General features: G+C 41.2%; 1 protein-coding gene and 1 pseudogene across 1 annotated transcript; both read right to left on the bottom strand.

Moving 5' to 3' along the window:
• Positions 1-8,121: 8,121 nt before the first annotated feature.
• LOC123451211 (heavy metal-associated isoprenylated plant protein 23-like) lies at positions 8,122-9,043 on the bottom strand. The gene is made up of 2 exons (XM_045128220.1): positions 8,712-9,043; positions 8,122-8,620 (listed from the first exon to the last, which is right to left on the bottom strand). Exons 1-2 carry the CDS (start codon positions 8,872-8,874, stop codon positions 8,337-8,339), a joined length of 447 nt encoding a protein of 148 aa, XP_044984155.1. The 5' UTR covers positions 8,875-9,043; the 3' UTR covers positions 8,122-8,336.
• A 290-nt stretch (positions 9,044-9,333) lies between these two features.
• Positions 9,334-26,497, bottom strand: part of LOC123450271 — a 118,156-nt pseudogene continuing 100,992 nt past the window's right edge.

Raw genomic sequence — 26,497 nt, 5'->3', positions numbered from 1 at the left:
CTGTCGCATTTCCAATGCTAGCTGGATTGCGACGGGAACTAAAATTGCCCGAATATTGTCGCATTTCCAAAAATGAATGTGCAATACGATTAGGGAAGTGAACATAACAGCGATGAAACACAAGGCTGGGACAAACAAACAAATTATAACAAAACATGAATCATATACTGTACTACTTCAAACGAACCATCTATATTAGATCCGTTGAGAAGAAATCATATAATGCAATGAAGTGTAATAAGGATGAGGTAAACAAGCCACGACGACAGACATGGCCACGGACATGGACATTAGCCGCACCCACGACCGCTGGACGCTCTCACCACCAGAGAGGAGGTGCCTTGGATACGAACTCCTCCGGGTCTGCGAGAGCAGAACGAGGTGGGGATCAGTAAGCATCAAGGATGTTGTTGTTCTGTGTCAAGATAAGAAAAAATCAAGGACATACTAGATTCATGTCAAGAAAAGTTAACATCTGTACATCTTGCGCAAACTTTCATCATTTATAAAAAATACAAAACAAAATATGCAAACACCGGTACAATGGTTAAGTGCTCATACTTATATCATATCAAGCAATGACATTTAGCAACACTAATGATCAACTTCACTATTCACATATCGTGAATAATTAATCCTCAAGATGGAGAACATTTATTTATAATAGTTTGGGTTTTAAACTTTTTCATCTTGAAGCATCATAGTAGCAAATGATAGGAAAGATCACAGGAAATAACACTGCCCTGATCAAGTATACTATAAGAATCAAGAAGGTCAAACATGCTCATTATGCATTTTGTTTTTCAGCATGGGACACAATAAGCATAAGTAACCACTAGGAAAATAACTTGGTATCTACAGGACTATCGATGAATATCGAACACATCAATGAAAATAGTACATCAAGGCAATAACCTAACTTCAGTAAGCGAATTAGCTCAATTTAAAGAGCTAGATGACAGCCCAAAACTAACACCAAATCTATAAGGTTTAGTACAACAGAATTCGGGCAGAGATACCCGTGGATGAGGAGGTGGATGATCTCCATGGTGTGCTTCATGATGCGCACATGCATGATCATCTTGCTATTGTTGCATATATGCAGTCGATGGTGGGGTACCAATGCCTCCAGATAGAAAAAATCACCAACATTAACCCATAGCTTCAAGTACAAGCTAAGTATATATCAAGTTTTAGTGAAAACAAGTTGAGAAAAACATTGAAAATAAGGATTTCATGCCATGCAGAGTTCAGATAGAATAAACATGTGCATGATGCCGCTCTGAATCATCCACGGAGGATGCATACTGCTCCGAATCGAACATACACATAAGAACTAGTGTTCTTGAGTTAGTATGGAATTGAATCAAGCTAGTATAGGAGACATGTAGGTACTACTTCTAGCATATATAGAAATCAATAAAGATGCTTGTGCTTGAGGTAACTTGATGGTGGCATATTATAGTAGGGTACGTATGGCTTTCACGCAATACATGAAATTTTTATGAACCAAATAATTATTTAATAGTTTGAAAGGAAGCTCGTTATTTCCCTGTTTTGTCTATCCATGATTTACTTTTTATGAAGAAAGAATCATCAAACAAAACAATCACAATAGAATTGCACATAGAAACTAAACCCATATTTGTTGTTATGTTGTGTCCATAAAAATTGCAGTGATGTCCACTTCCGATCAGATGTGCACTGGGTGGAAAGGGAGGTTGGAGCTCACCACGTGTGTGGGTAGGCGGAGGGGAGGAGGACATCCTGTAGTACCAGTTTCTCCTCATCAGAGCATCAACTTGCACAAAACATAGCCTTTAACATGCCTAGTCCGGGAAAAGAAATAGAGAAATAAATAGAAAGGGAAACTTCCATGGCGTCTTGTACTAGGATCAGCTCCTCTCTCTACTTCCATGGACTTCAATTCCTTTCCTTGACACAATAAGTGCATGCATCAAGAGGGGATGAAGAGAAGTTGTAGAAGGATAATTTGGTAGGAGGGATTCGTACCCTCTAGGGCTTCGGTCGTTGAGAGGGACGATCCATGCATAATGGGGAGAAGGAGCTTCATCTCCATGGGGTAGTGGTAGAGCTACATCTTTCATGGCATCGTGACAATGAAGGAGGAAGCCTTCCCATCCATGGCATCCTAGTGCTCGAGCAAAAACGGCGTGCTGGATCTACGGAGACCAGATGATGTGAGGAAGACAAGGCGGGATGTGACGAGGAGGAGTGGAGGTCTTCTTTATTTGTTAGTCGCAGGCTATGAGATTGATAACCAAATGAAATTGTTTGCGGGCTGATACAAAACACTCGGCGCCAAAGTATGAGTTAGGCTTTGCCTCACTTGTTTTTTCTTTATTATAATTTCTTTTTCTCTTTATTTTCCTCAAAAAAACTACTATTCCAACTATACTTCAAACAAAAAAGAAACAACTTTTCCCAATACATCAAAAGGGAAAAGAAACTTAATTCCTATCACCATAAAAAACCTTCACTTACTCGGCATGCATGCATCTTGGAATGACAAACAATGTTGCTAAAGGGGGTTTTCATTTTTTTGGACAAAAAATTCATTTTCCATTTTTCGAGTGCCCAAAATGAGTTTTTCTGTGAAGGACCTACCATATATTTGTTGTCAAATTGGACCAAACCAATTTTATAAAATACTAGATCATATTTAATGTTCAATTGAAAAAAATTTGGGTGTCAAAAGCTTTGATCCACCTCTCGTGAAAAAGACAAATTTCTACCGATTCAGTTGTAAGAGGGTCAAATTTGAACTACATCGGCCTTATAGTTTGCGCTTTATTTTTTTCCAAAAATCCTTTCTAGGTACATAAGTATCTATTTAATCATATAAACACCAAAAGTTTTCCAAGATTCAACAAGTAGTTAGGAATGGTCATACCCGTCATTTTGACCGCATTTTGAAATGGACATGAAAAATAAAAAAAATAAAAAAAATGAAAACCTTTGCATTGTGTCATTATATGTGACCAAGTAACCAGGAAAATAATAAACTTGGAATATGTCAATCATTTTAAGAAGTGCTCTTACAAAGAAGTTATCATGTGTGAAGATTCATGTCTTTCAATCAAAATGATCAACCTTATGGCCACATTGATGACATAGTTTGTTCAAATGATATAATATTGTGCACAAGGGTGCATCTTGAAATGACAAACAATATTGTTAAAGGGAGTTTTCATTTTCTTTGGACGTAAAATTTATTTTCCATTTTTCGAGTGCCCCCAAATGAGTTTTTTTGTGAATGATCTACCATATATTTGTTGTCAAATTGGACGAAATCAATTTTCTAAAATACAAGGTCATATTTAATGTTCAATTGACAAAATGGTTGGCTCTCAAAAGCTTTGATCCATCTCTCGTGAAAAAGACAAATTTCCGCTCATTTAGTTGGAAGCGGGTCCAATTTGAACTGCGTGTGCCTTATATTTTTCTTTTTTTTTCCAAAATTCATTTCTAGGTACATAAGTATCTATTTAATTAGAGAAACACCAAAAGTTTTCCAAGATTCAACCACTAGCTAGGAAAGATCATGCCCGTCGTTTCGACCGCATTTTGAAATAGACATGAAAATTTTAAAATAAATAAAAAAATGGAAAACCTTTGCATTGTGTCATTATATGTGATCAAGTTACTAGGAAAAATAACAAACTTGGAATACAAAAGTAATTTTTTAAAAGTGCTCTTACAAATGAGCTATCATGTGTGAAGATTCATAGCTTTCAAGCCAAATGATCAATCTTATGGCCATATTCATGACATACTGTGTTCAAATGATATAATATTGCGCACAAGGGTGCATCTTGGAATGGAAAACAATGTTGCTAAAGGGAGTTTTCATTTTCTTTGGACGTAAAATTCATTTTCCATTTTTTGAGTGCCCAAAATGGTATTTCTTTCACAAAGTGGAAATATTACCAGAAACAAAGGTTGAATGGTGGGCTCACATGGATTGTTAGATGGGGCTTAAATCTTGTGGGGACCTATGATATGGTCATATAAAATATATGGAAAAAGTTCAATTCTTTAGGATGTGCCTAGATAGTACTTTCTTCACAAAGCTTTTAGCTGAATAGAAACTTTGGAAATTGGCGAAGGAAGATTTACTAGGAAAATGGAGCTGAATTTTGTCATGAGGCAATGATTTGGATATGGAAGAGTGCGCAATTTTTTTGAGGGCAATCAAGAAAATATAAATAGCACTTCCTTCACAAAGTGTTGTTCTGAATAGAATAGGAAAATGAATATTCCTGAAATATTTTTGAACTAGGGAAGGAAGGTTTTTGATGATATAATTTGGTCATAATGAACTTGAAATAAGCAAGTATGCATCGTTCAAATCTTTATGACCATTCTCTGTAATCAGATAAGAGCCTTTTTGCCCCGAATTCTCATGACATTATAGGGTTTGGACCTATCCACACTCTTCACGACCAATTTATGAATTGGTCATGGATCAATGACCAATTAAACCCCCGTCACTAATTTTGGTCATAATTGACCTGATTTCTTGTAGTGATTTTAGTTTACAATAAAAGAGACAACCATCAGAAGCAGCTAGCAACACTTGTTACAAATCAAAATGCAATGTTGATGTTATTGCATATACGTGTACTACTAGGGTAAATTGTTCGTGTTGAAGAGTTAACTATATTGGCAACCAATGCATGTTTGGAGGATATAATCTGAATACATATATAAATCTCCATTGCTAGACATGAGAAATTCGGAATGAACATAAGAAATGCTCACTGAGTCAGGCATATACCATAATATAATCCTTGAAATTTTCCAATGGGGTCTCCAAAAGCAATAAAAAATCAAAATGCTCATCAGATATAGAATCAATTTTGTAATATACACAAAATAAGTGTAGATGTTCACGTTAGATTACATAGCCATGGCAGCACAAAAGTAATCACACTCGATGGTACCCGGATCACCCGATCCAAATCATAGGGTTTATCCATTACGCCACAAGAGCTTATGTGATGATGACAACAATATCAAGCAACTACATATCCAAGCTACATGAATCTGGTTTACATACAAGAAACGAAATGCATTCGGAAGCTCTGCTTACATCAACAAGGAGGGGTTAATCATAATTGTTGTACATTGGGTTGATGTTTGTTTGGCGAATTAGATTAGGAAAGATGTCGGACCTTGAAACACATATTATCTCCAGGCCCAGCTTTGGCAAGCAGCTCAGCCTTGTTGTTCACCTATTTTGACTGCGCCTTAGTTCGTAAACATCAAACAAGCACAAATAGATCGGGGAAGACGGATTATAATTTCATGGAAGATCGGTTTGGATTTCCTTAGGGTGGAATGGGGGATCTAGGATCCCAAACGAACTTGTAATGTAGCAAAGGAGGACCTTCATGTTCTCCTTGTACTCCTCCATGGTTGTCAGCGGGAGCAATGGATCATGACATGCTGCATAATGGCGACGGAGAGTTTTCAAAGAAAAACTGAGACGATGGTGCGTGAGAGCCAAGGATGAGCTGGAGGGAATGACAACGTTGGTGTGTGGTGATGGGGACGAGGAGAGCAGAGTCTGGCGGCCGCGACACATCTCCTAGGTCGCGCGACACATGTATGCTCGGGAAGCAAGGCGAATGATTTTTTTTTCTTATTTCCTTTGACCTAACTAGTCGGGGTAATTGGGATTACTGAGCAATAAGGCCCAATGCACCACATGCCTTTGATTTGTCCACCGGAGTAGCAGCCCCTTTAGGACAGCTGCCCCAGTTAGGGGCCTGAAGTTGATCTGACGACCAAAGATTTCCAAATACAAGATCTAACAGACAAAATCGCTAATCACGTGAGATGGTTGGGAAATGGCTCGGTTTTAGTGTCCTAAATATCTTGTTTCCATGTCTACCAACTATGCCGCAGAATTTGTTATTTCCGCTCATTTTATACAAAAAGTGTGGGATGAAGCCTATTTAGGACATGCTAATGAAGACTCATATACACATATTATGACCTGATAGTATGATGCTTTATGCGGCACTTCTAAATTGAAAGATACTCCCTCCGTTCGGTAATAAGTGTATTTTTTTCTTTTCTGTCAGCCAAACTAGTTAAACTTTGGCTAACTTTATTGAGAAAAGTGCTAGCATTTATGACATCAAATTAGTATCAATAGATTTGTCTTTACATGAAGTTTCCAAATATATCATTTTCATGCCATATATGTTGCTACTATCTTCTATAAAGTTGGTCAAATTTTAAATATTTTGACTAAGTACAAATCTATATGTGCACTTATTTGTGAACGAAGGGAGTACGCCAAGAGAATTTGTTCTATTGAACTTTTTCTGTGGTCTTCAAAGGATAAAGCTAAGGAATGCTTTGATGGGCTTCCACACCATTGCATAACTAGCTGGAGGGTTGCATTGATAGCTTCATGCAGAAATTCTTTCCTTTTTCCAAGATAGCTCAACTCAGAGAGGATATGGTAGATTTCTCTCAAAAGTTGGGAGAATGCCTATCTGAAGATTGGTATGTGTGTGTGTGGGGGGGGGGGAGGGGATTTTGTAAACTTATAAATCTTTGCCGGAGCGATTTGCTTTGATGTTCACATAACACTACATATATTTTAGTAATTGAATGATGAATCCAAATACGTTCTTAATATTAGTGCAAATGGAGTACCTATGTTCTTAGCGATAGAAAATGTCAACGTCTTATACAAACCATAATGACTACCAGAGACCAATAGTACATTGAAGAATCTCACGAGTTTATTTGAAGAAAAGTATACTACATACATTAAAGACATGGAAGGCCTTAGAGCATGTACAACTGGACTGAACAAATTTGGCCCCTCAAACATTCACGGACGTGCCTGGTAAGTGTCCGGGTATGTCCGTTTTGACTACCTATTTGTCCGTCCACGCAGCCATGTCTCTTGGGTATTTTGTTACTCTTGGGTGTTTGAACACCCTAGACGGAAGACGTCACCTCGGAGCCACAGTCCAATACGATGAAGTTTTGTGGTGGTGTTGGGAGCCTCGAATTAAGTTGTGGAGATTGCTCCAACCTTGTTCGTAAAGTTTCGGTAGCCGCCTTCAAGGGCACCACTAGTGAAATCACGGCATTTCGGATTGTGCGAGGGCGTGAGGAGAAAAAAGGATGCCCCCATTACGTATCGAGAGTGAACTTGCAACTGAAATTTTTTTGGCCAAGCGAGTTGCGTATTGAGCGCAAGCAAGAGTCTATCTCTTTTACAAAGCATGTCTCTTCGACATTGAAATTAAAAGAAAATAGAAATAGGCAACCACAAGCAACACAAATTGTTTCTTCAACTTGTATTGGGCAACAAGGGCGCCAAAAAGAAGGGGTCGACAAAAAGGAGGCCGACAAAGTGGACAGACAATCTTGCAACAATTAACCATATAGTTGATAATTTCTTGTGACATTGATAATTTCTCATTTAGATGACATATCTAATTCTCATGTAGATGATAGATTTGAAAGAAATGTTCATGAGTTGACAAAAATCACGAATGCTTCACAAATTAAGATATCATGAATTTGAAAAAGCGTCTGCATGTACTAAAAATATAATGAATCAAAAATGGGAAAAGAAAGGAGAAGAACAACCAAAACAGAAAAAGAAAAAAGAAGAAGAAATCAATACAAAGTTCTTTTTGGAAAAATAAAGAAAAAAATGATAGTCAAACCGGTGAAGACAAAAAGGATAATAATACAAACAGCTTGTTAGCGTCTTGAGAAAACACAAAACGCTCAAAACATAAATGAAAGAAACAATTTGACTCATCGACGTCCCCACTACTATGTCTCTAAGCACACAAGTCATTCAAAATAAAAAAAGAGAAATAACCTGATATGCAGCCCAATAGACTACGGAAGCACAAATGGCCCATACATAACAAGTAGAGTACTGAGATGGTCGCTCTCGGTATCGACCAAAAATGCAATATTCGCTAAAAAACCAAAAATGCAACAAAGAATGTGGGGACAACGCACGAAGCCAAAAAAAAAGGCACACATCTTGACATATTATATTTGTCGGTTGTGAACTTAGATGTGAGGTAAGTATTTCATGTCTAGATGTGCAACCGTAATTTTGAAATTAAATATGAGTATTTTGTTACAATCATCGTTGACGAGTTTTCCGCTGCTCAGGTGCGGTAATAATTCTACTAGTGGTCTATTTTAGTCTGTCGGTGGAGAAAGTTCAGCAAATGATCTTTTGGTACCATCACCCCCGAAAAAGGAAGAAGAAGCACAAAGGGTCTTTCGGCGAGTGAGACTTGCATGCCTACTGTCTACATGAGGGAGCAGGCGTTTGGGTTGTCCTCGCTGAAGAGCGTGGCGAGGCGCTCCTCCTGGCCGGTGGAGACCGGCATGACCCCTTCCACCTTGCGGACGTGGCCGGCGGGAGCCCGCTTGTCGTACACCGGCGCCATGTAGGGGTTCGTGTAAGGCACGTACGGCCAGAGCTCGACCCACTTCCCCGTGGACTGGACTCTCCTCAGCACACGCTGCGGCTCCACGAACCCCTTCACCGTCACCTTGTGCTGCTTCCGGTTGACCTCCACCGACTGAACACCTGCATGCCAATCATAAGTTCATTAACCAAGCAAGAATGCAACGCAACACGCGGGGTGAATAATGGCGCGATTCGCCAAGTTAGTACGCACCTTTCATGTTGGCGAGGATGTTCCGGATCTTGAGCTCGCAGCCGTCGCAGTCTATCTTCACCTTGAGCTCCACCGTGTTGAACTGCCTCCGCTTCTTGTTGTGCCGCCCATGGCTGTTCCCACCTAGCAGCACATCCGACAGGAACCGCAGGGTGCCTCCCATTGCCTCACCTCGCTCGATCACCTGGCTCTTTTTTTTTTCTAGATTCACAATACGAGAGGAGAAGGAAATATGGTTCAAGTACGAACTCCAAGCGTAGCTAATTAACGGAGGAGATATTCAAGGCGGATGTCTGCTTAATCTGCTTGCTTAATCAGCTAATGGTTCTACATTTATAGATACGTTGCAACGAAGATGGGGAATGTGTGCAGCTATATTTGGTTGTTGAGAAGAACCTTTCTTTCCAAAGATGCCTTATTCGGTTATTCCTTCAAACCTTTAATTTGGCTTTCCTCCCGCTGAGACAGCTCACTCCTCCTATACTCACTCTTTATTTTTTTGAGAAATTCCTCTTATACTCACTCCATCGCCCTTTTCTTGAAAGATTTTACGATACATTATAATACACGACAACACGCGTATTACATAAGCGATCCAACGGATGATATTAATTGGGCCTTATTAAAGTTTAGGGTGGCCCTCTAGCTCGAGCTCGCCACCGGCAGCCTCTTCCCCCTCGTCGGCAACGTACAAGTACGGGTTCCTCTCCACTGGCTGGAAGTTGTAGAAGACGAAGACGTAGAACACGAGGCTGGCGAACTCGACGGAGACGTTGACCACCCACTGGTACCTGTAGCTGAGCACGGCGGCGAAGGCGGAGACGGCGATCCGGGTGAAGTAGAGGTATCCGACGACGACGAGGTAGAACTGCTTGAAGAGGGTGAGCTTCTTGAGATTCCTGGCCGCCTTGCCGTCCGTCTTGGACGCCTCGCGCAGGTTGCGGATGGACCAGATGATGGGAAAGAAGGCGGCGCAGCAGCAGACCATGTCCACCAGCAGGAAGATCTGGTTCCACGCCAGCCAGTCCCGCCCCGCCGGCCCCGTCTCCCCGATCATCGCCGACGTGATGTTCTCGATCACTTGCAGCAGTATGATGATCATTGTTAGACTTAGAGATATATTGTGACATATTGTTTGTAATCTCAACCTACTTCTATCTCTATCTCTCTCTCGCGTAGCTATCCCAAACTCTGTAACCACCTAATCCTATCAAAATCGGTGTGCCTTTTCTTGTAAGCCAAGGCAAGGGTTTTGCCCTGATCAATATAAACACCCGCAGCTTCTTCTCGAGGGAGTAGGAACGCTTCCATTTGACATGGTATACAGAGCCAACCTCTTCCCATCTATCTAGCCAAAACAAAACTCCACCGATCGCCATAACCGATCGCCATGTCTTCTTCGGCTACCGTCGCCCTGAACCTTGGAGCGCCGCCCGCCGAGAAACTCACCAAGGGGAATTTTCTCCTATGGAAAGCCCAAGTGATGTCGGGCCTGCGAGGAGCATAGGCCACCGGCCTACTGGAAGGAACCGATGCAGCGCCCACGGAGACAGTGGAGCAGCAGCAGGCGGACAAGACGGCGATCATGGTGCCTAATCCCCTTTATGCGCCATGGTTGTCCAAAGATCAACAAGTCCTCAGCCATCTCCTCAATTCTGTGTCAAAGGAAATCCTCGCCCAAGTTGTGAGTAAAGAAAACACCTTTGATTTATGGACTGCCATCATCACCATGTTTGCTTCACAGTCCCAATCTCGAATCACGAATTTGAGAATTGCCATCACCACCACCAAGAAGGGCTCCATGTTGAGCACCTCTTACATCGCCCGGATGAAAAATCTGGGAGATGAACTTGCTGCTGTAGGCCGGCCCGTCTCTGATCCAGAGATGGTGGACTATGTCCTTGCCGGTCTAGATCGAGACTATGACTCGGTTGTGGCAGCAATCGGCAGTGTCAAAACGTCCATCACCGTGGACGAGCTTTTTGCTCAAATCTCCGCCTTCGATCAACGGATGGAGATGCTAGGTGACAGACCAGAAGCTGACTACAATACCTCTGCAAATATGGCATACAGGGGCGTGGCGAGTCCCGCGGCAGAGGACGCGGGCGTGGCAGCAGAGGCCGTGGTCGAGGGAGACTCTCACCCTCTTCCCCTTCTCCAAACGGCAGCAACAGGAGAGGTGGCCATCCCCAACAACATCAGCAACAACGCTCACCGCACCGGGACTACCTCGAGTGCCAGATTTGTCTCAAACATGATCGCGGGGGTGCCCGTGAATGTTGGGATCGCTATGAGTAAGATGAGTATGAAGAAAAGGAGGCCAATGTCGCCTCCGACTCCTACGGCATCGACACCAACTGGTATGTCGACTCCGGTGCCACCAATCATATCACAGGGGAGCTTGACAAGCTGACGGTCAGAGATAAATATCATGGTCATGATCAAGTGCACACTGCAAGCGGTTCTAGTATGAAAATTACTCATGTTGGTAGTTCAATTGTTAAAAACCCCATGAAAAATCTACACCTTAAAAAAGTTCTATATGTGCCCACAACATTAATGAACCTTCTTTCTGTTCATAGATTTATTCTTGATAATCGTGTTCTCATTGAGTTCTATCCATATTTCTTTTTGGTAAAGGACTTGGACACGAGGAAAATACTCCTTAGGGGCAAATGCGTGGGAGGTCTCTACCCGCTCGTATCTTCACCAACACCATCCAATAAACAAGCCTTTGTTGCTGTCAAGCCTTCCTGATCAAAGTGGCATAGTAGACTAGGTCATCCTTCTTCAGTTATTGTTAAACTTGTTCTTAGCAAGAACAATCTTCATTATTCTCATGAGTCTAGTATTGAGTCTGTTTGTGATCCATGTCAATAAGCCAAAAGTCGTCAGTTGCCATACCCTATATCTACCAGTATTTCCACTTCACCTTTGCAACTTGTGTTTTCAAATGTGTGGGGGCCAGCCCCCACCTCGGTTGGCAGACATTCATATTATGTAAGTTTCATTGACGACTTTAGCAAATTTACATGGATCTATATCCTCAAGAAACGATCTGAAGTATTTCAAGTCTTTAAGAACTTTCAGAATCTTGTTGAGCGCAAATTAAACACCAAAATCACTGCCATGCAAACAGATTGGGGAGGTGAATACAGAAAGCTGCATCTATTTTTGCCAAGAACTTGGTATTTCACATCATGTTGCATGTCCTCATGCACATCAACAGAATGGCTCAGCCGAAAGGAAGCATCGCCATGTTGTTGAAGTAGGACTAGCTCTACTAGAAAATTCATCTATGCCACCAAAATTTTGGGATGAAGCCATTTTAACCGCCACTTATCTCATCAATTTGCTACCTAGCAAAGTCATCAACTTTGAGACTCCTATCACTCGCCTCTTTGGCAACTCTCCTGACTACAAGTCACTCCGTGTCTTTGGTTGTGCCTGTTGGCCCAACCTTCGGCCATACAACACATGCAAACTTGCGTTTCGTTCAAAAAAAGTGTCTTTCTTGGATATAGTCCCATTCATAAAGGAGTCAAATGCCTAGATGTTTCCACTGGCAGAGTCTATATCTCACATGATGTACTCTTTGATGAATCATTATTTCCCTTCGAAACTCTTCATCCCAATGCCAAAGCACTTCTCAAACAAGCCATTCTTCTACTTCCACCACACCTCCAAACTTCCGATCATGGGGGCGACAATTGTACTAATCCAACTGATAATTGTATTACCAGAGAAGTACCTCCATGTGTGCAGGATCCTATAGCAGCAAATGGCGCAAAAAATGGTGAAGAAAATGATCAAAATTTTGGAGATTTGCAACCTATATTTCATGCAGCACAAGAAGACGAAGCTGGCGCGGAGCACGAGGAAGATCTGGCGTCACCTGAAACTCCTGTGCGTGCGCAGACCCGTACGCCAGTCAGCGCCACCCTCGCTCCGCACCAATCGGCCGCCACCACGTCAGGCGGGAACTCACGCTCTACACCGTGTCCCACGCGCGGGCCGGCGGGAGCAAATTTCGGCGGGGCCCACGTCAGGATCGACCGCATCAGGATCGACAGCTACCGCAGATTCTGCGAGGCCCGCGTCGGGATCCCTGTCCCATGCATGCACGCACGCGGTCGGCAGCGACGGATCTTCTGTGGCGGTTTCTTCTGATACATCAACCACACTGCAGGCCACACAGGTGGTCTCGGGATCTCCTGCGGATAGCGAATCTGAGAGGGTCTCGGGATCTTCTGCACCCGAGACTGTCGTGTTACTTCATGTGCCACAACCAGTGCAAACATGATGAAGCAAACTTCAACCAGCCACAACTTCTCGTGTTACAACTCGGTCACAGAAAGGTATAAAAAATCCAAAGGTTCGAACTGATGGCACTATTCCATATGGCATGTTATGTGTAGCAGGAGAACCAGCAAAATTGGAGGATGCACTTGGAGATCCAAAGTGGAAAAATGCAATGGATGAAGAATATTCAGCGGTCATGAGAAACAAGACTTGGCATCTTGTGCCAGAGAAGAGAGGTAAAAATATCATTGACTGTAAGTGGGTTTACAGAATCAAAAGAAAAGCAGATGGCTCCATTAACATGTATAAAGCTCGTTTAGTTGCAAAAGGTTTTAAGCAACGGTATGGCTTGGACTATGAGGACACCTTTAGTCATGTTGTTAAAGCTGCAACTATTAGACTTGTGTTAGCTATATATGTATCCAGGGGATGGAGTTTGAGACAGCTAGATGTTCAGAATGCGTTTTTACATGGTGTTCTGGAAGAGGAGGTTTACATAAGACAACCACCAGGGTATGTCGACAAGAAGGTACCTCATTATGTATGCAAGCTTGACAAAGCACTCTATGGTTTGAAACAAGCACCAAGGGCATGGTACTCAAGGTTAAGCTCACAGTTGAAACGTTAAGGTTTTGTTGCATCCAAAGCTGACACCTCTTTGTTTATTTACAACAAGGCAAATACAACTATATTTGTATTAGTATATGTTAATGACATCATAGCTGCAAGTTCTTCACAAAGTGCCACTAATGCCCTCTTGCATGATTTGAGTTCAGAATTTGCATTAAAGGATCTTGGTGATCTACACTTCTTCTTGGGCATTGAGGTAAAGAAGATTCAAGATGGCATAGTATTGAATCAAGAAAAATATGCCACTGAACTTCTAGTTCGTATGGGAATGAAGGATTGTAAGCCTTCACCCACACCTTTATCATCTTCAGAGAAACTCTCAGCATTTGAAGGTGAGCCACTGAAGGAAGAAGAGATCACAAAATATAGGAGTGCAGTAGGAGCTCTACAGTACTTGACACGGACAAGACCTAGTATTTCATTTGCTGTCAATAAGGTTTGTCAGTATCTTCATGCACCTACCAGTATACATTGGACTACTATCAAAAGAATTGTACGGTACATAAAGCATTCTGTGAGCTTGGGTCTTCAAGTTAAACACTCTAAATCCACCCTTGTTAGTGCCTTCTGTGTTGCTGACAGGGCAGGATGCAGTGATGATAGAAGGTCAACTGGAGGTTTTGCAGTGTTCTTTGGTTCTAGTCTCATATCTTGGAGTGCCAGAAAACAAGCCACAGTATCCAGGTCAAGTACTGAAGCTGAGTGTAAATCATTAGCAAATGCAACTGCTGAAGTCATTTGGCTTGAATCATTGCTAAATGAACTGGGAGTTAAACAGCATCGTGTGTCATGTTTGTGGTGTGACAATCTAGGAGCCACATATCTTTCTGCAAATCGAGTGTTTCATGGCAGGACAAAGCATATAGAAATTGACTTTCATTTTGTCAGAGAAAGGGTTGCAGAAAAGAAGTTAGACATACGTTTCATTCCTTCCAGAGATCAAGTTGCAGATGGATTCACTAAAGCTTTACCAATCAAGCCATTTGAGGAATTCATGAGGAATCTTAATGTAGGATAGTTGAGATTAAGGGAGGGTGTTAGACTTAGAGATATATTGTGACATATTGTTTGTAATCTCAACCTACTTCTATCTCTATCTCTCTCTCCCATAGCTATCCCAAACTCTGTAACCACCGAATCCTATCAGGATCGGTGTGCCTTTTCTTGTAAGACAAGGCAAGGGTTTTGCCCTGATCAATATAAACACCCGCAACTTCCTCTCGAGGGAGTAGGAACGCTTCCATGTGACAATCATCAACACGTTCTTCTCTCGCTCTTGCATGCATGCATTCTCCATCCATCATGTCCATCGGCCGGGCTGTTACGATGTACTTACGGGAATACACGAATGCGTGACCCTTCATGTCATGCGTTGATCGATTGTAACATGCATGCACTGCACGTATACGTGTACGTAGGTACGAACCTGGAGGTATGGCTTCAGGAAGGACCAGTCGGTGCCGATGAGCACGATGACGGTGAAGAGAGGTTGCCCTTGAAGAAGCCAAAGGCGTAGAAGGCGATGTCCCAGCCGTGTGGCGTGCCGGTGCGCCCCACGTACAACGCGTCCTTGGCGGCACACGTCAGTTTCAGGGCCTTAAACAGCAGCAGCGCGCCCATGACGGCATATGGATCCGCTCGACCGTGGCGCACTGCTTAATGCAGACAAACACCCACGCCGCCAGGAACGTGAAGTACACCGCGGAGGAGGCGGCGAAGATCCCCAGCAGCGGGAGCAGGCTGACGGGCAGGTACTCCCTGTAGCCACCGGGGCGGGGCACGTTATACATCTCCGTGTGCACGTCCATGGTGACCTCGACGTCGTCGTGGCAGCTGCTGAACAACACCGTGTACTGTTCGGCGTCGCCGATGGTCACGTTGCCCCCGCCGTCGTCAAACCAAAAATAGCCTTGAAATTCATACCGAAAATACCCTCGAAATATGTGGGAGGAAAAATCTGATTAGTTCGAAATATTTTTCTCTCCCGAAAATGCCCCTCAGATTCTGATATAATACACGTGACATCAATGTAATGCATCAGATCTGGACCGTCGAATTTGCTTCGACGGGCGGTCCATGTCAACCGGATGCACTGTAAAATGACGCATTTTCTTCTGTTAAACATGTACATACGGTGTATTACTAATAGTATAGAGCTAGGACTTTGTGTGCGTGTGGTTGTTGTAATCTAGGGCAGGTCGTTGCGATTATTTCTCGAGGGGCGCCAACTCCTTCAATCGCTATCTTGGAGATCAATCCATGACCTGCCCCTCCTCTAATCATGTGTCCTTATGCTTTCATAAACACGCACGCGTCCCTGCTGAAAGGCATAGGCTTCTACGCTATTTTTCATATGGTATACATGGCTTTTCTCTTCCAATGCATCTAGGTTATGTCATCCTTCTCCTCCCTCGTCGTCATGGCCGCTCCTTCACTTGCATCGCTCGGCCAAACCATCACGGAGAAACTCACCCGTGAGAACGTTCTGGTGTAATGAGGCACAAGTTCTCCCTCATATATGGGCGGTGATGTCTATTACGCAACTTTATTCTTGTAGACGTTGTTGGGCCTCCAAGTGCAGGGTTTTATAGGACATCAACATTTTTTTCTCAAGTGGATGACCTAAGGTTTATCATTCCGTGGTAGATGTAGGATGAAGATGGTCTGTCTTAAATAACCATGCAATCACATACAAGAAACCTCTTGTGTCCCCAACACACCCAATACAGTGACAAATTGTACAGGTGCACTAATTTGGCGAAGAGATAGTGATACAAGTGTAGTATGGATAGTAGATATAGGTTTTTGTAATCTGAATAAATAAAAACAACGAGGTAAAATTAGTAAACAATGAGCAAAACGGTATATTAATGCATAGAAACAGGGACTAGGGTTTATACTTTCACTAGTGGAATCTCTCAACAATGCTAACATAGTAGAATCATATCGTCATCCGTCAACATGCAACAAAGAATCACTCCAAAGTTCTTATAAGCGGAGAACATAATAAGAAGTTGTTGTAGGAAGCGAACCACCTCAAAGTTATTCTTTCCGATCAATCTTTTGGGCTATTCCTATAGGTGTCATAAACAGCCCTAGAGTTTGTACTAGAATAACACCTATCATACATGTCAATAAACCCTAATGTCACCTAGATATTCCAATGTCACCTCAAGTATCAATGGGTTAATTATTCGACATGCATCAAACAAATTCGGATTCATCATATTCAATCCAACATAAAGAACTTCAAAGAGTACCCCAAGATTTCTATCGAAGAAAGTAGGATGAAATGTGCAATCAACCCCTATGGATAAATCCCCGAGGTCACCGGAATCTGTAAGTTGATGCCATAACATATATCAAGAGAATCAAAAAAATACCCCATTGTGACCACCGCTATCCACATGCAAGACATACATCAAGTGTTCTCAATCCCAAAATATTCAATCCAACATAATGAGATCTCAAAGGGAAAGATTCAATTCATCACAACAAGATAGCAAGGGAAGAACACCATATGATCCAAATATATTAACAAAGCTCGCAATACATTAAGATTAGGCCATCTCAAGAACACGAGAGAGAGAGAGAGAGATTGAACACATAGCTACTGATGCATACCTTCAGCCCCAAGGGTGAACTACTCCCTCCTTGTCATGGCCTCCACTAGGATAATCAAGATAGCCATCGGAAATGATTTCCCCCCTTCGAAAGGGTGCTACAAAGGCTCCAAATGGGTTTTTCTTCGATATAGAGAGCTACGGCGGCGGAGCGCGAGTTCTCTCCTAATTTCTAAGGGTTTTGGTATATATAGGATTTTTCAGCATTGGAAACACGGCAAACGGATCCACGTCGGCCGCACCACACAATAGGGACCGGCTAGGGGGTGGTCGCGCCCTGTTGCCACGTGGACCACACATGGCTCCCCTCTCGTGGTTCTTCGCTCCAATATTTCTCACATGTTCCTGAAAAATCATCAAAAAGTTTTGGGTGATTCCTAGAACTTTCATTACAACACCACGACAATTCCACTAAAAACAATGTCAGTCCGGGTTAGTTCTAATTAAATCAAATAAAGTGCACGAAACCATATAAAAGTATTATAAACATAGGAAAATATGGCGTAAATACTTCATAAATTATCGATACATTGGAGACGTATCAGCATCCCCAAGCTTAGTTGCTACTCGTCCTCGAGTAGGTAAATGATAAAAGAAGTAACTTATGAAGTGTGAATGCTGGCATAGTGTATAAGTTTGATCAATGATAATTTCAGACACTTCTTCTAGCATCATAAACAAAAACTTTTTCTCATGAAACTCATTATGATGGAGTAGCAATCAATGCACATGTCATGGTTCAAACAAGACATTCTCTTGAAACTTAATACCATATGTTCTTAGTTATCAAACAATTTTAATGCATCATCAAGTCTAAGTAAGAACTCCACATACTCAATTATCATGTAGTCTTCTATGATTGATAAAACTCAAAGCATATTTTTAGAACAGACATCTTCCATCGGACACAGATAAATATAGGGGCTTAATGTTTTTCCTCCCAACATACTTATCATGAAGATAATTTCCAAGAAAGATGAATGAGGATCAAATATAGTTGATTGGATATATGTGTTTGGATTTTTGGCCACCACATGGTTCTTGCGAACTAATATACTGAGGTTGCAATAACAAGTTGACTCAACATAAAAAGTACGTAACATAAAAGTAAATAGATTGACCCTTCTTAGAGGGAAGCAGAGATTTGCAGATGTGCCAGGGTGCATTGTTTTAAAAGAGAGATGAATATGTAATTTTGGGTGGTGTGCCTTTCATGTCAATGTTACAACAAGGGGTTTCAATATCTTCCATGTTAATCACATTATTGGTGGTTCCCAGACAGAATTGAAATTTTACTCTCCCTCAACCATTCAAACACTTTCCATGGCTAGTCCTCCAAAGAATCAATTTTCTAGGGGAAGTTCTTGTTTATTTATTTTTGTATTATGCAGACCTAGGAATCCTTTTTACCAGCCTTTCTCGTGCAATGACAAGTGAATAAACAATCATCATGAGATTAACCCTCTTAGCATGGAAGATATTGACCGCCCCGATCGCTCCAAGAGCGGTACGGGCACACAAAACGAATGTTTATTTGAAGGATTTAGAGGTGGCACATGCAAATTTACTTGGAATGGCAGTGAAATACCATATATAGGTAGGTATGTTGGACTCTCATGGAAGAAACTTGTCTCAAGGATTTGGATGCACAAGTAGTATCTCTACTTAGTATGAAGTTTTGGCTAGCAAAAGGTTCTAAACTAGCACCACACATTGGAGGATCCATAACAATATAACTTCTATGCAAATATACCCAAAAACATTACATTGTCTACCATGTACAACTTAAACTATTTGACCAAGTTTGAAAATAATTAAAGGGTATTCACAATCATAAAAGATGTCCAAGATAATATGTTTGTATGTGAAAGTTCTCTTTCTTATACTTAAGTATTCATGAATTACTTGTATGACCAATACTATGATTGTCGAACTTCAATACAGTTTTACTCTCTAAACCAAATGTGAAACTAGTAATAAGCTTAAAGCACATTGATAATTTCAGATTTACTGTATTTCATTCAGTCACAATTAACTTTTAGGATATAAGTGTAGCACAACAGTAAACATCAAACTACTCTCAAAAAGATATAAGTGAAGATCAATGAGTAGCCAAACAATCAATTAGCTATGTGAGGAATATATCTCAATAAGGATTTTCAGATATGAAAAAATTATTTAAAAAGCAAACTAAACAAACATACATTCCAAGAATAGCACATATGATGTGGACAAATAAAAACTTAGGCTCAACATAGGCTAACCGATATTTGTTGACGAAGAGAGGTCGGATACGTAGCATCCCCAAGCTTAGGTGCTTGATACTTCTTGTAATATTTACTTGGGTTGCCTTGGGAATCCCCAAGCTTAAGCTTTTGTACCTCTTTAAATCCTCTCATGTCCCGGTTTCACGTAAGTCTCAAAAACTTCATCCACAAAAAACTTGAAAAGAACTCGTGAGATAGGTTAGTACACATAAGAATAAATCAACACTTCATGTACTTACAAGACAAGTTTCATAATAGTTTTAAAACATTATGTATTGTATACTATCATTTCCACAATTTATACCCACCAATATAAGACATGAAAACTCAAGGATAACTTGATAACAAAACTATGGCAGCAATCTGTCCAAACAGAACAATGTGTAGCAATATATTTAAACAGTGTACTTAGGTAACTCCAAAACTTCTGAAACTTTAGTAAGGGCTAAATAATTAGTATGAAAGTACTGTGTAAAAATTTCAGAAACTTTCCACATTGCAGTAAAATCTCATAATTCAGATACTACAACAAAAGTTTCTGTTTTTATACAACACACATCGCATGTGCAATTCAAGCATTCTAGAGACAATTCCCAGAACTTTTTATTCAAAACAAGATTATAAATAACATATAACATAGGAAAACAAAATAAAATGATGCTCCAACCAAAATACATACCATGTGACGAATAAAAATATAGCTCCAAGTAAGATATACCGATAATATTTGAGACAAAAGAAGGGATGCCTTCCGGAGCATCCCCAAGCATAGACGCTTGAGTCTTCCTTTGGTAATACCTTAGGGTGACCTGGGAATCCCCAAGGTTAGGTTCTTGCTGCTCCTTATTCTCCTTATATAGGTATCTCACACAAAACCTGAAAACATCTATCATACAAAACTTAACGGAACTTCATGAGATGGGTTAATGTAATAAAGATAGATCATTCTCTGAGGTACTGACAATACAAGATTCATAATTTTTCTCACATTATAGCTATTGTATTCTATAATTCACATAATTTATATCACTCAATATTAGCTATGGAAACACTAAAGCAAGCAAATTATGCATGCAAAACAGAATCTGTCACAAAAGAGAACAATCTGTGAAGATATCAATGGACACCATACTTCGCTGACTCTAACAATTATGAACAATTAGGTCAACATATATAATTTGCATGGCAATTGTGTGTAACAGTTTCATAATTTTTTACTTTCCAATAAAATGAAATAATTCAAACAAGTTTGTGTTTTTGCACCGAATCAATCAAACAAGTGCCCACACTATCCCAAAGGCTTTACTTGGCACTTTATTGAAATAAAATACACAAAACATGATTTATACAATATCTTTATCATGTGAACACACAAAAATAGTAGGTATAAGTATTGGGTTGTCCCCGAATAAGCGCTTTTCTTTAATACATTTTAACTAGTCATGATGATTTCAATGATGCTCACCAAAGAATAGTATTTGAAACATGTAAGGGAGCATTATGAACCACATGGAAAAACACATTTCAGTCTAACCTACTTACCATGCACTTGGATTTTGGAAGAAAACAATTTATTGTAGGAAGAATCAACTTGCATAGGAAGGCAAAACAAGTGCAACTTCAAAACTTTGAACACAGAGGGAGGAAACTTGATATTATTGTAATTCCTACAAGCATATGTTCCTCCCTCATAATAATTTTCATTAGCATAATGACGGAATTATACAATATAAATATCACATAAAGCATTCTTTTCATGATGCAGAAGCATAGAAAATTTATTACTATCCCCATAAGCATATTTCTTCTCATTCATAATAGTGGGAGCAAACTCAACAAAATAACTATCATGTGATACTTGAGTGGCATAATCCAATTGAAAACTAAAATCATGATGACAAGTTTCATGGTTTTTATTACTCTTTATAACATACATGTCATCACTATAATCTTCATAGATAGCAACTTTGCTGTCATTATCAATTGAAGTCTCTTCTAAAATAGTGGATTCATCACTAAATAAAGTCATGACCTGTCTGAGGACGAGTTGATGGATATACTTCTCTCCCCTCGTTGGTTACCCCAAGTGGAAGGTGGAGATGAGTCAGCAGCAGATTTCCCTTACACGGAGACTGTAAGGTTTATCGAACCAGGAGGACTCCGAGGATCAACAAGTAGGTGTCCGCTGCTCTGGCGCTAGCAGAAGACGTGGACCTCCACACACAACACATAACTTTGCTCCCAACGAGTACAGAGAGGTTGTCAATCTCTCCAGCCTTGTAGTATGCAAAGGATCAAAACACAAACGAGAATAGTGATAGTGATTGCAACGGAAAAGTAAATGAAAGCAGCAAATGGTCGAGGTGTAAACAATGGTGGTAATATGGACCGGAGTCACATGATGCTCAGTATTGATGTCTCTCTCCCAAAAGACAATAAACAACTATGCATGGGTAAACAGATTAGAGCTGGGAAATTGACATAATTATAAATGCACCACAATGCTAATTATGCTACTTGAAAGTTAGAGGCTCAAAAGTAATGGGCAATACGCCAAGACAAGTAGACCGTTTATTCATGAGCATCTACTTACTAATCATCTACCTTGAGATGTCTATCCAGAACATCTCGCTGGTATTAAGTTGCGAGCGCCACCCAAAGTGTAAAATCAAAGCAACAGACAACTGCATTAACGAACTTTGTGTAAGGTAAACAATCCTTGCAACCGTGGTCACAAGCACCGTTGTTTTCTCACTGGTGCCAACAGCACATCCCCTAGTCTCATGTTTATGTGACTCAAGCTAGATGATGACCCACAAGTATAGGGGATCAATCGTAGTCCTTTCAATAAGTAAGAGTGTCGAACCCAACGAGGAGCAGAAGGATTTGACAAGTGGTTTTCACCAAGGAAATATCTGCAAGCACTGAAATTATCTGTAACATTTGATTGTGTGGTGAGATGATTTGTAGCGAGCAACAATTAACAAAAGTAGCAACGGTGCAGCAAAGTGGCCCAATCCCTTTTGTAGCAAGGGACAAGCCTGGACAAAGTCTTATAGGAGGAAAAACGCTCCCGAGGACACATGGGAATTTCTGTCATGCTAGTTTCATCATGTTCATATGATTCACGTTCGTTACTTTGATAGTTTGATATGTGGGTGGACCGTCGCTTGGGTACTGCCCTTACTTGGACAAGCATCCCACTTATGATTAACCCCTCTCGCAAGCATCCGCAGCTAAGAAAGAAGAATTAAGACAAAGTCTAACCATAGCATTAAACTAGTGGATCCAAATCAGCCCCTTACGAAGTAATGCATAAACTAGGGTTTAAGCTTCTGTCACTCTAGCAACCCATCATCTACTTACTACTTCCCAATCCCTTCCTCTAGGCCCAAATAACGGTGAAGTGTTATGTAGTCGATGTTCACATAACACCACTAGAGGAAAAATAGCATATAACATAACAAAATACCGAACGAATACCAAATTCACATGACTATTATTAGCATGACTTATCCCATGTCCTCAGGAACAAAAGTAACTACTCACAAAGCATAATCATAATCATGATCGGAGGTGGAATGAGTAGCATCAAGGATCTGAACATAAACTCTTCCACCAAGTAATCCAACTAGCATCAACTACAAAGAGTAATCAACACTACTAGCAACCTTACAAGTACCAATCGGAGTAGCGAGACGGAGATTGGTTACAAGAGATGAACTAGGGTTTGGAGATGAGATGGTGCTGATGAAGATGTTGATGGTGACGAGTCCCCTCGGATGAGAGGAGTGTTGGTGATGACGATGGCGACGATTTCCCCCTCTGGGAGGGAAGTTTCCCCGGCAGGATCGTCCTGCCGGAGCTCTAGATTGGTTCTGCTCAAGTTCCAAAACCACGAAAAAGCTCCCGTCTGATTTTTTTCTAGATGAAACCCTCCATAGAGCAAAAGAGGGGGCAAGTGGGCCAGCAGGGTGCCCACAAGGCCCCATGGCGTGTCCTGGGGGGTGGTCGTGCCGTGCAGGCTTGTGGCCACCCCCTGGCGGCGCTTTGGCGCTTCTTCGGCCCAGTATTTTTTATATATTTGGAAAAAATCTCCGTTGATTTTCATGGCGTTTGGAGCTGCGCAGAATAGGTATCTCAACTTTGCTGCACTTTCAGGCCAGAATTCCAGTTGCCGGTATTCTCCCTCTTCGTGTAAACCTTGCAAAATAAGAGAGAAAAGGCATAAGAATAGTACCGTGAAGTGAAATAACAGCAAAAGAAGCGATAAATATGAACATGACAACATGATGCAAAATGGACGTATCAACTCCCCCAAGCTTAGACCTCGCTTGTCCTCAAGCGAAAGCCGAGCTCCATAAATATGTCCACATGTTTAGGGAGAGTGGTGTCGACAAAACAAGATACGAACATGGATGCATCATGATCAAGCTCAGAATAGCAATACCAAGATATAATCTCTCATGCTAAAGTGATAATTCCTTCACAAAGTAAAGCATGGATCAAAAAACCTTACCGAGAAGTAACAACCGATAGCCTTTAGTCATTGAAGCAGTTGCAATTTATCACAACATCGGAAAGAGTCAAGTAAGAGATTGTAAAGCAAATCCACATACTCAATCATTCTTTCGTTCTCTACAATTGCTACAACTCACGTAGTACTCATGAGATCAAAGTTTCAGCTGAACACATAGAAAGATAGGAGCTTATATTTGCCTCCCAACTGCTTACCTCAAGGGTAATGTCAACAATAATGATTCATGGATACCTACCTCCAAGTTGACATATGAATATAGATCTTTCCCAAGCATGTGACGGTAGCCAAGACAAAGGAAAAATAAGGAATTGGTGAAGATCACCATGACTCTTTCAAGGGCAAAAAGTAAAGGTGCAAGATAGGCCCTTCGCAGAGGGAAGCAGAGGTTGTCATGCGCTTTTGAGGTTTGGATGCCTGTCCTCTTAGTGCGGAGGAACGTCACTTTATATTGCCTCCTGTGATAAAGAACTTTATTATGCAGTCTGTCGCTTTTATGTCTTCCTCATCACAGGTTCGTACAAAGCTTATTTCCCACACACTAATAGATCATACATATTAGAGAGCAATTTTTATTGCTTGCACCGATGACAACTTACTTAATGGATCTTACTCAATCCATAGGTAGGTATGGTGGACGCTCATGGCAAAACTGGTTTGAAGGTTTATTGATGCACAAGTAGTATCTCTACTTAGTGTGGGAGTTTTGGCTAACATGAGGTGGAAGCAATCGTACATGCTAAGGGATCTCTAATCATATAACATTGTTCAGAGCCAAGCAAACACAATTCATTACGTTGTCTTCCTTGTCCAACATCTACTTCTAGGAATGCAATAGTTTGGTGAGTGTTCACAATCATAGATGGTGTCAGAGATGATATATTTATATGTGAACCTCTCCTTCTTTATTACTTCCTATTAATTACGACAATGACCAAGGTCTACGTTTTCCTACCCTCAACAAGTTTCAATCCTCATTCTTTTTTTATGTGAAGCCATCACTTCCCATAAGATCATTACATGATCTTTCATGCTTTTGTTCTATTCTCACTCTTTTGATCATGGCAAGAGGCAAAGCCCTTCAACTAAGACACTCTTTATTATATGGCTCACGAGCAAGAATACATCAGGGTGACACAAAGCAAAACTCAAGACTAAAACACTAAGACTTTTAAACTACTAGAGAAAAAGAAAACTGAAAAGGAAAACTAAAACAAAGGTAAAGGCAAAAGATGTGATGGTGATACGATACCGGGGCAACTCCCCCAAGCTTGGCACAAGCCAAGGGGATTGCCCATACCAATGCTCAGCTGTCTTCCTTTGGTGGTGATGGTGGTGGAGTTGTTGCAACATGAGTTTGATCCTCCGTCTTCCAAGGCATAGGTGCTCCACCATGGGAAGATGAACGAGTCTCCGGAATCCTCAAATATGTAGCCAACCTTATTGATTTAAATCTATACTCATACTCACAATTTTGGTTCTGCAGGTCATAGATCTGGCCCTGGAGTTGATCAACCTTGTCATAGAGCCTAGAGAGGTGCTTCCAAATGTCATTGGCATCAATCATGTGCTTGTTGGTGAACTCTGTAATCATCATGTGGTTGGCGTTGAGTCCACGCTCCACCATCCCCTGGAACTTGAAGACTTGTTGCTCCATTGCTTCGAGCCTCGTCTCCACGCTTCCAGTCTTCTTAGGCCCCTCAACATCACGGATGTGCAACATCCCCTCATGCATCTCGATAGATTGAGGGTGTTGCACCACTTCCGTGACGTAGGGATTGATGACCTTCTTGAAGATCTTGTCCTTTGGAGCTTTTGGGGAAGTCATGGGATCTAGATCTGCAACAGAAACAGGCTTGAAACGAAAAACAGAGTAAATCTGCGTGATGCAAGGGTCAGACCAAACAGAAGTATATATAATGATTTTTTCCAGACCAGAAGGAGTACCCTGCACGAAAACGGAGTCTGGGAGGCGCACGAGGTGGCCACAAGCCCGCACGGCGTGGCCAGGGGGTGGGCCCGTGCCGTGCAGGCTTGTCGCCTCCTCGTGCACTTTCCGGACTACTTCCAATTTTTGTATTTTTTCTAATATTCCAAAACGGAGAAAATTTCCTATAGGGAACGTTTTGGACTCTGTTTTCTTAGCGCATCTCATACCTCTTCGTTTTCGGAGTCTGAAACAGGCTAATAAATGTCCCTTAGGTATTTTTCCGGAGTTATGGTATTGATGATATTGCTTTCAACATTTATGGGAGTACCCAAGATATAATGTTTGATTCTCTGCCCATTTACCACTCTCGGACAATTACCTTCCATGTTGTTGATCTTGATAGCACCGGAAGGATATACTTCCTCAACAACATAGGGACCTTCCCATTTAGAGAGAAGCTTGTCTGCAAAGAATCTTAAACGAGAGTTATATAGCAA

This window comes from Hordeum vulgare, chromosome 4H, assembly GCF_904849725.1.
Source record: "Hordeum vulgare subsp. vulgare chromosome 4H, MorexV3_pseudomolecules_assembly, whole genome shotgun sequence".
Taxonomy (NCBI): Eukaryota; Viridiplantae; Streptophyta; class Magnoliopsida; order Poales; family Poaceae; genus Hordeum; species Hordeum vulgare.
Note: the sequence above shows the minus strand (reverse complement) of the source record. Positions and strands in the feature narration are given on the sequence as shown.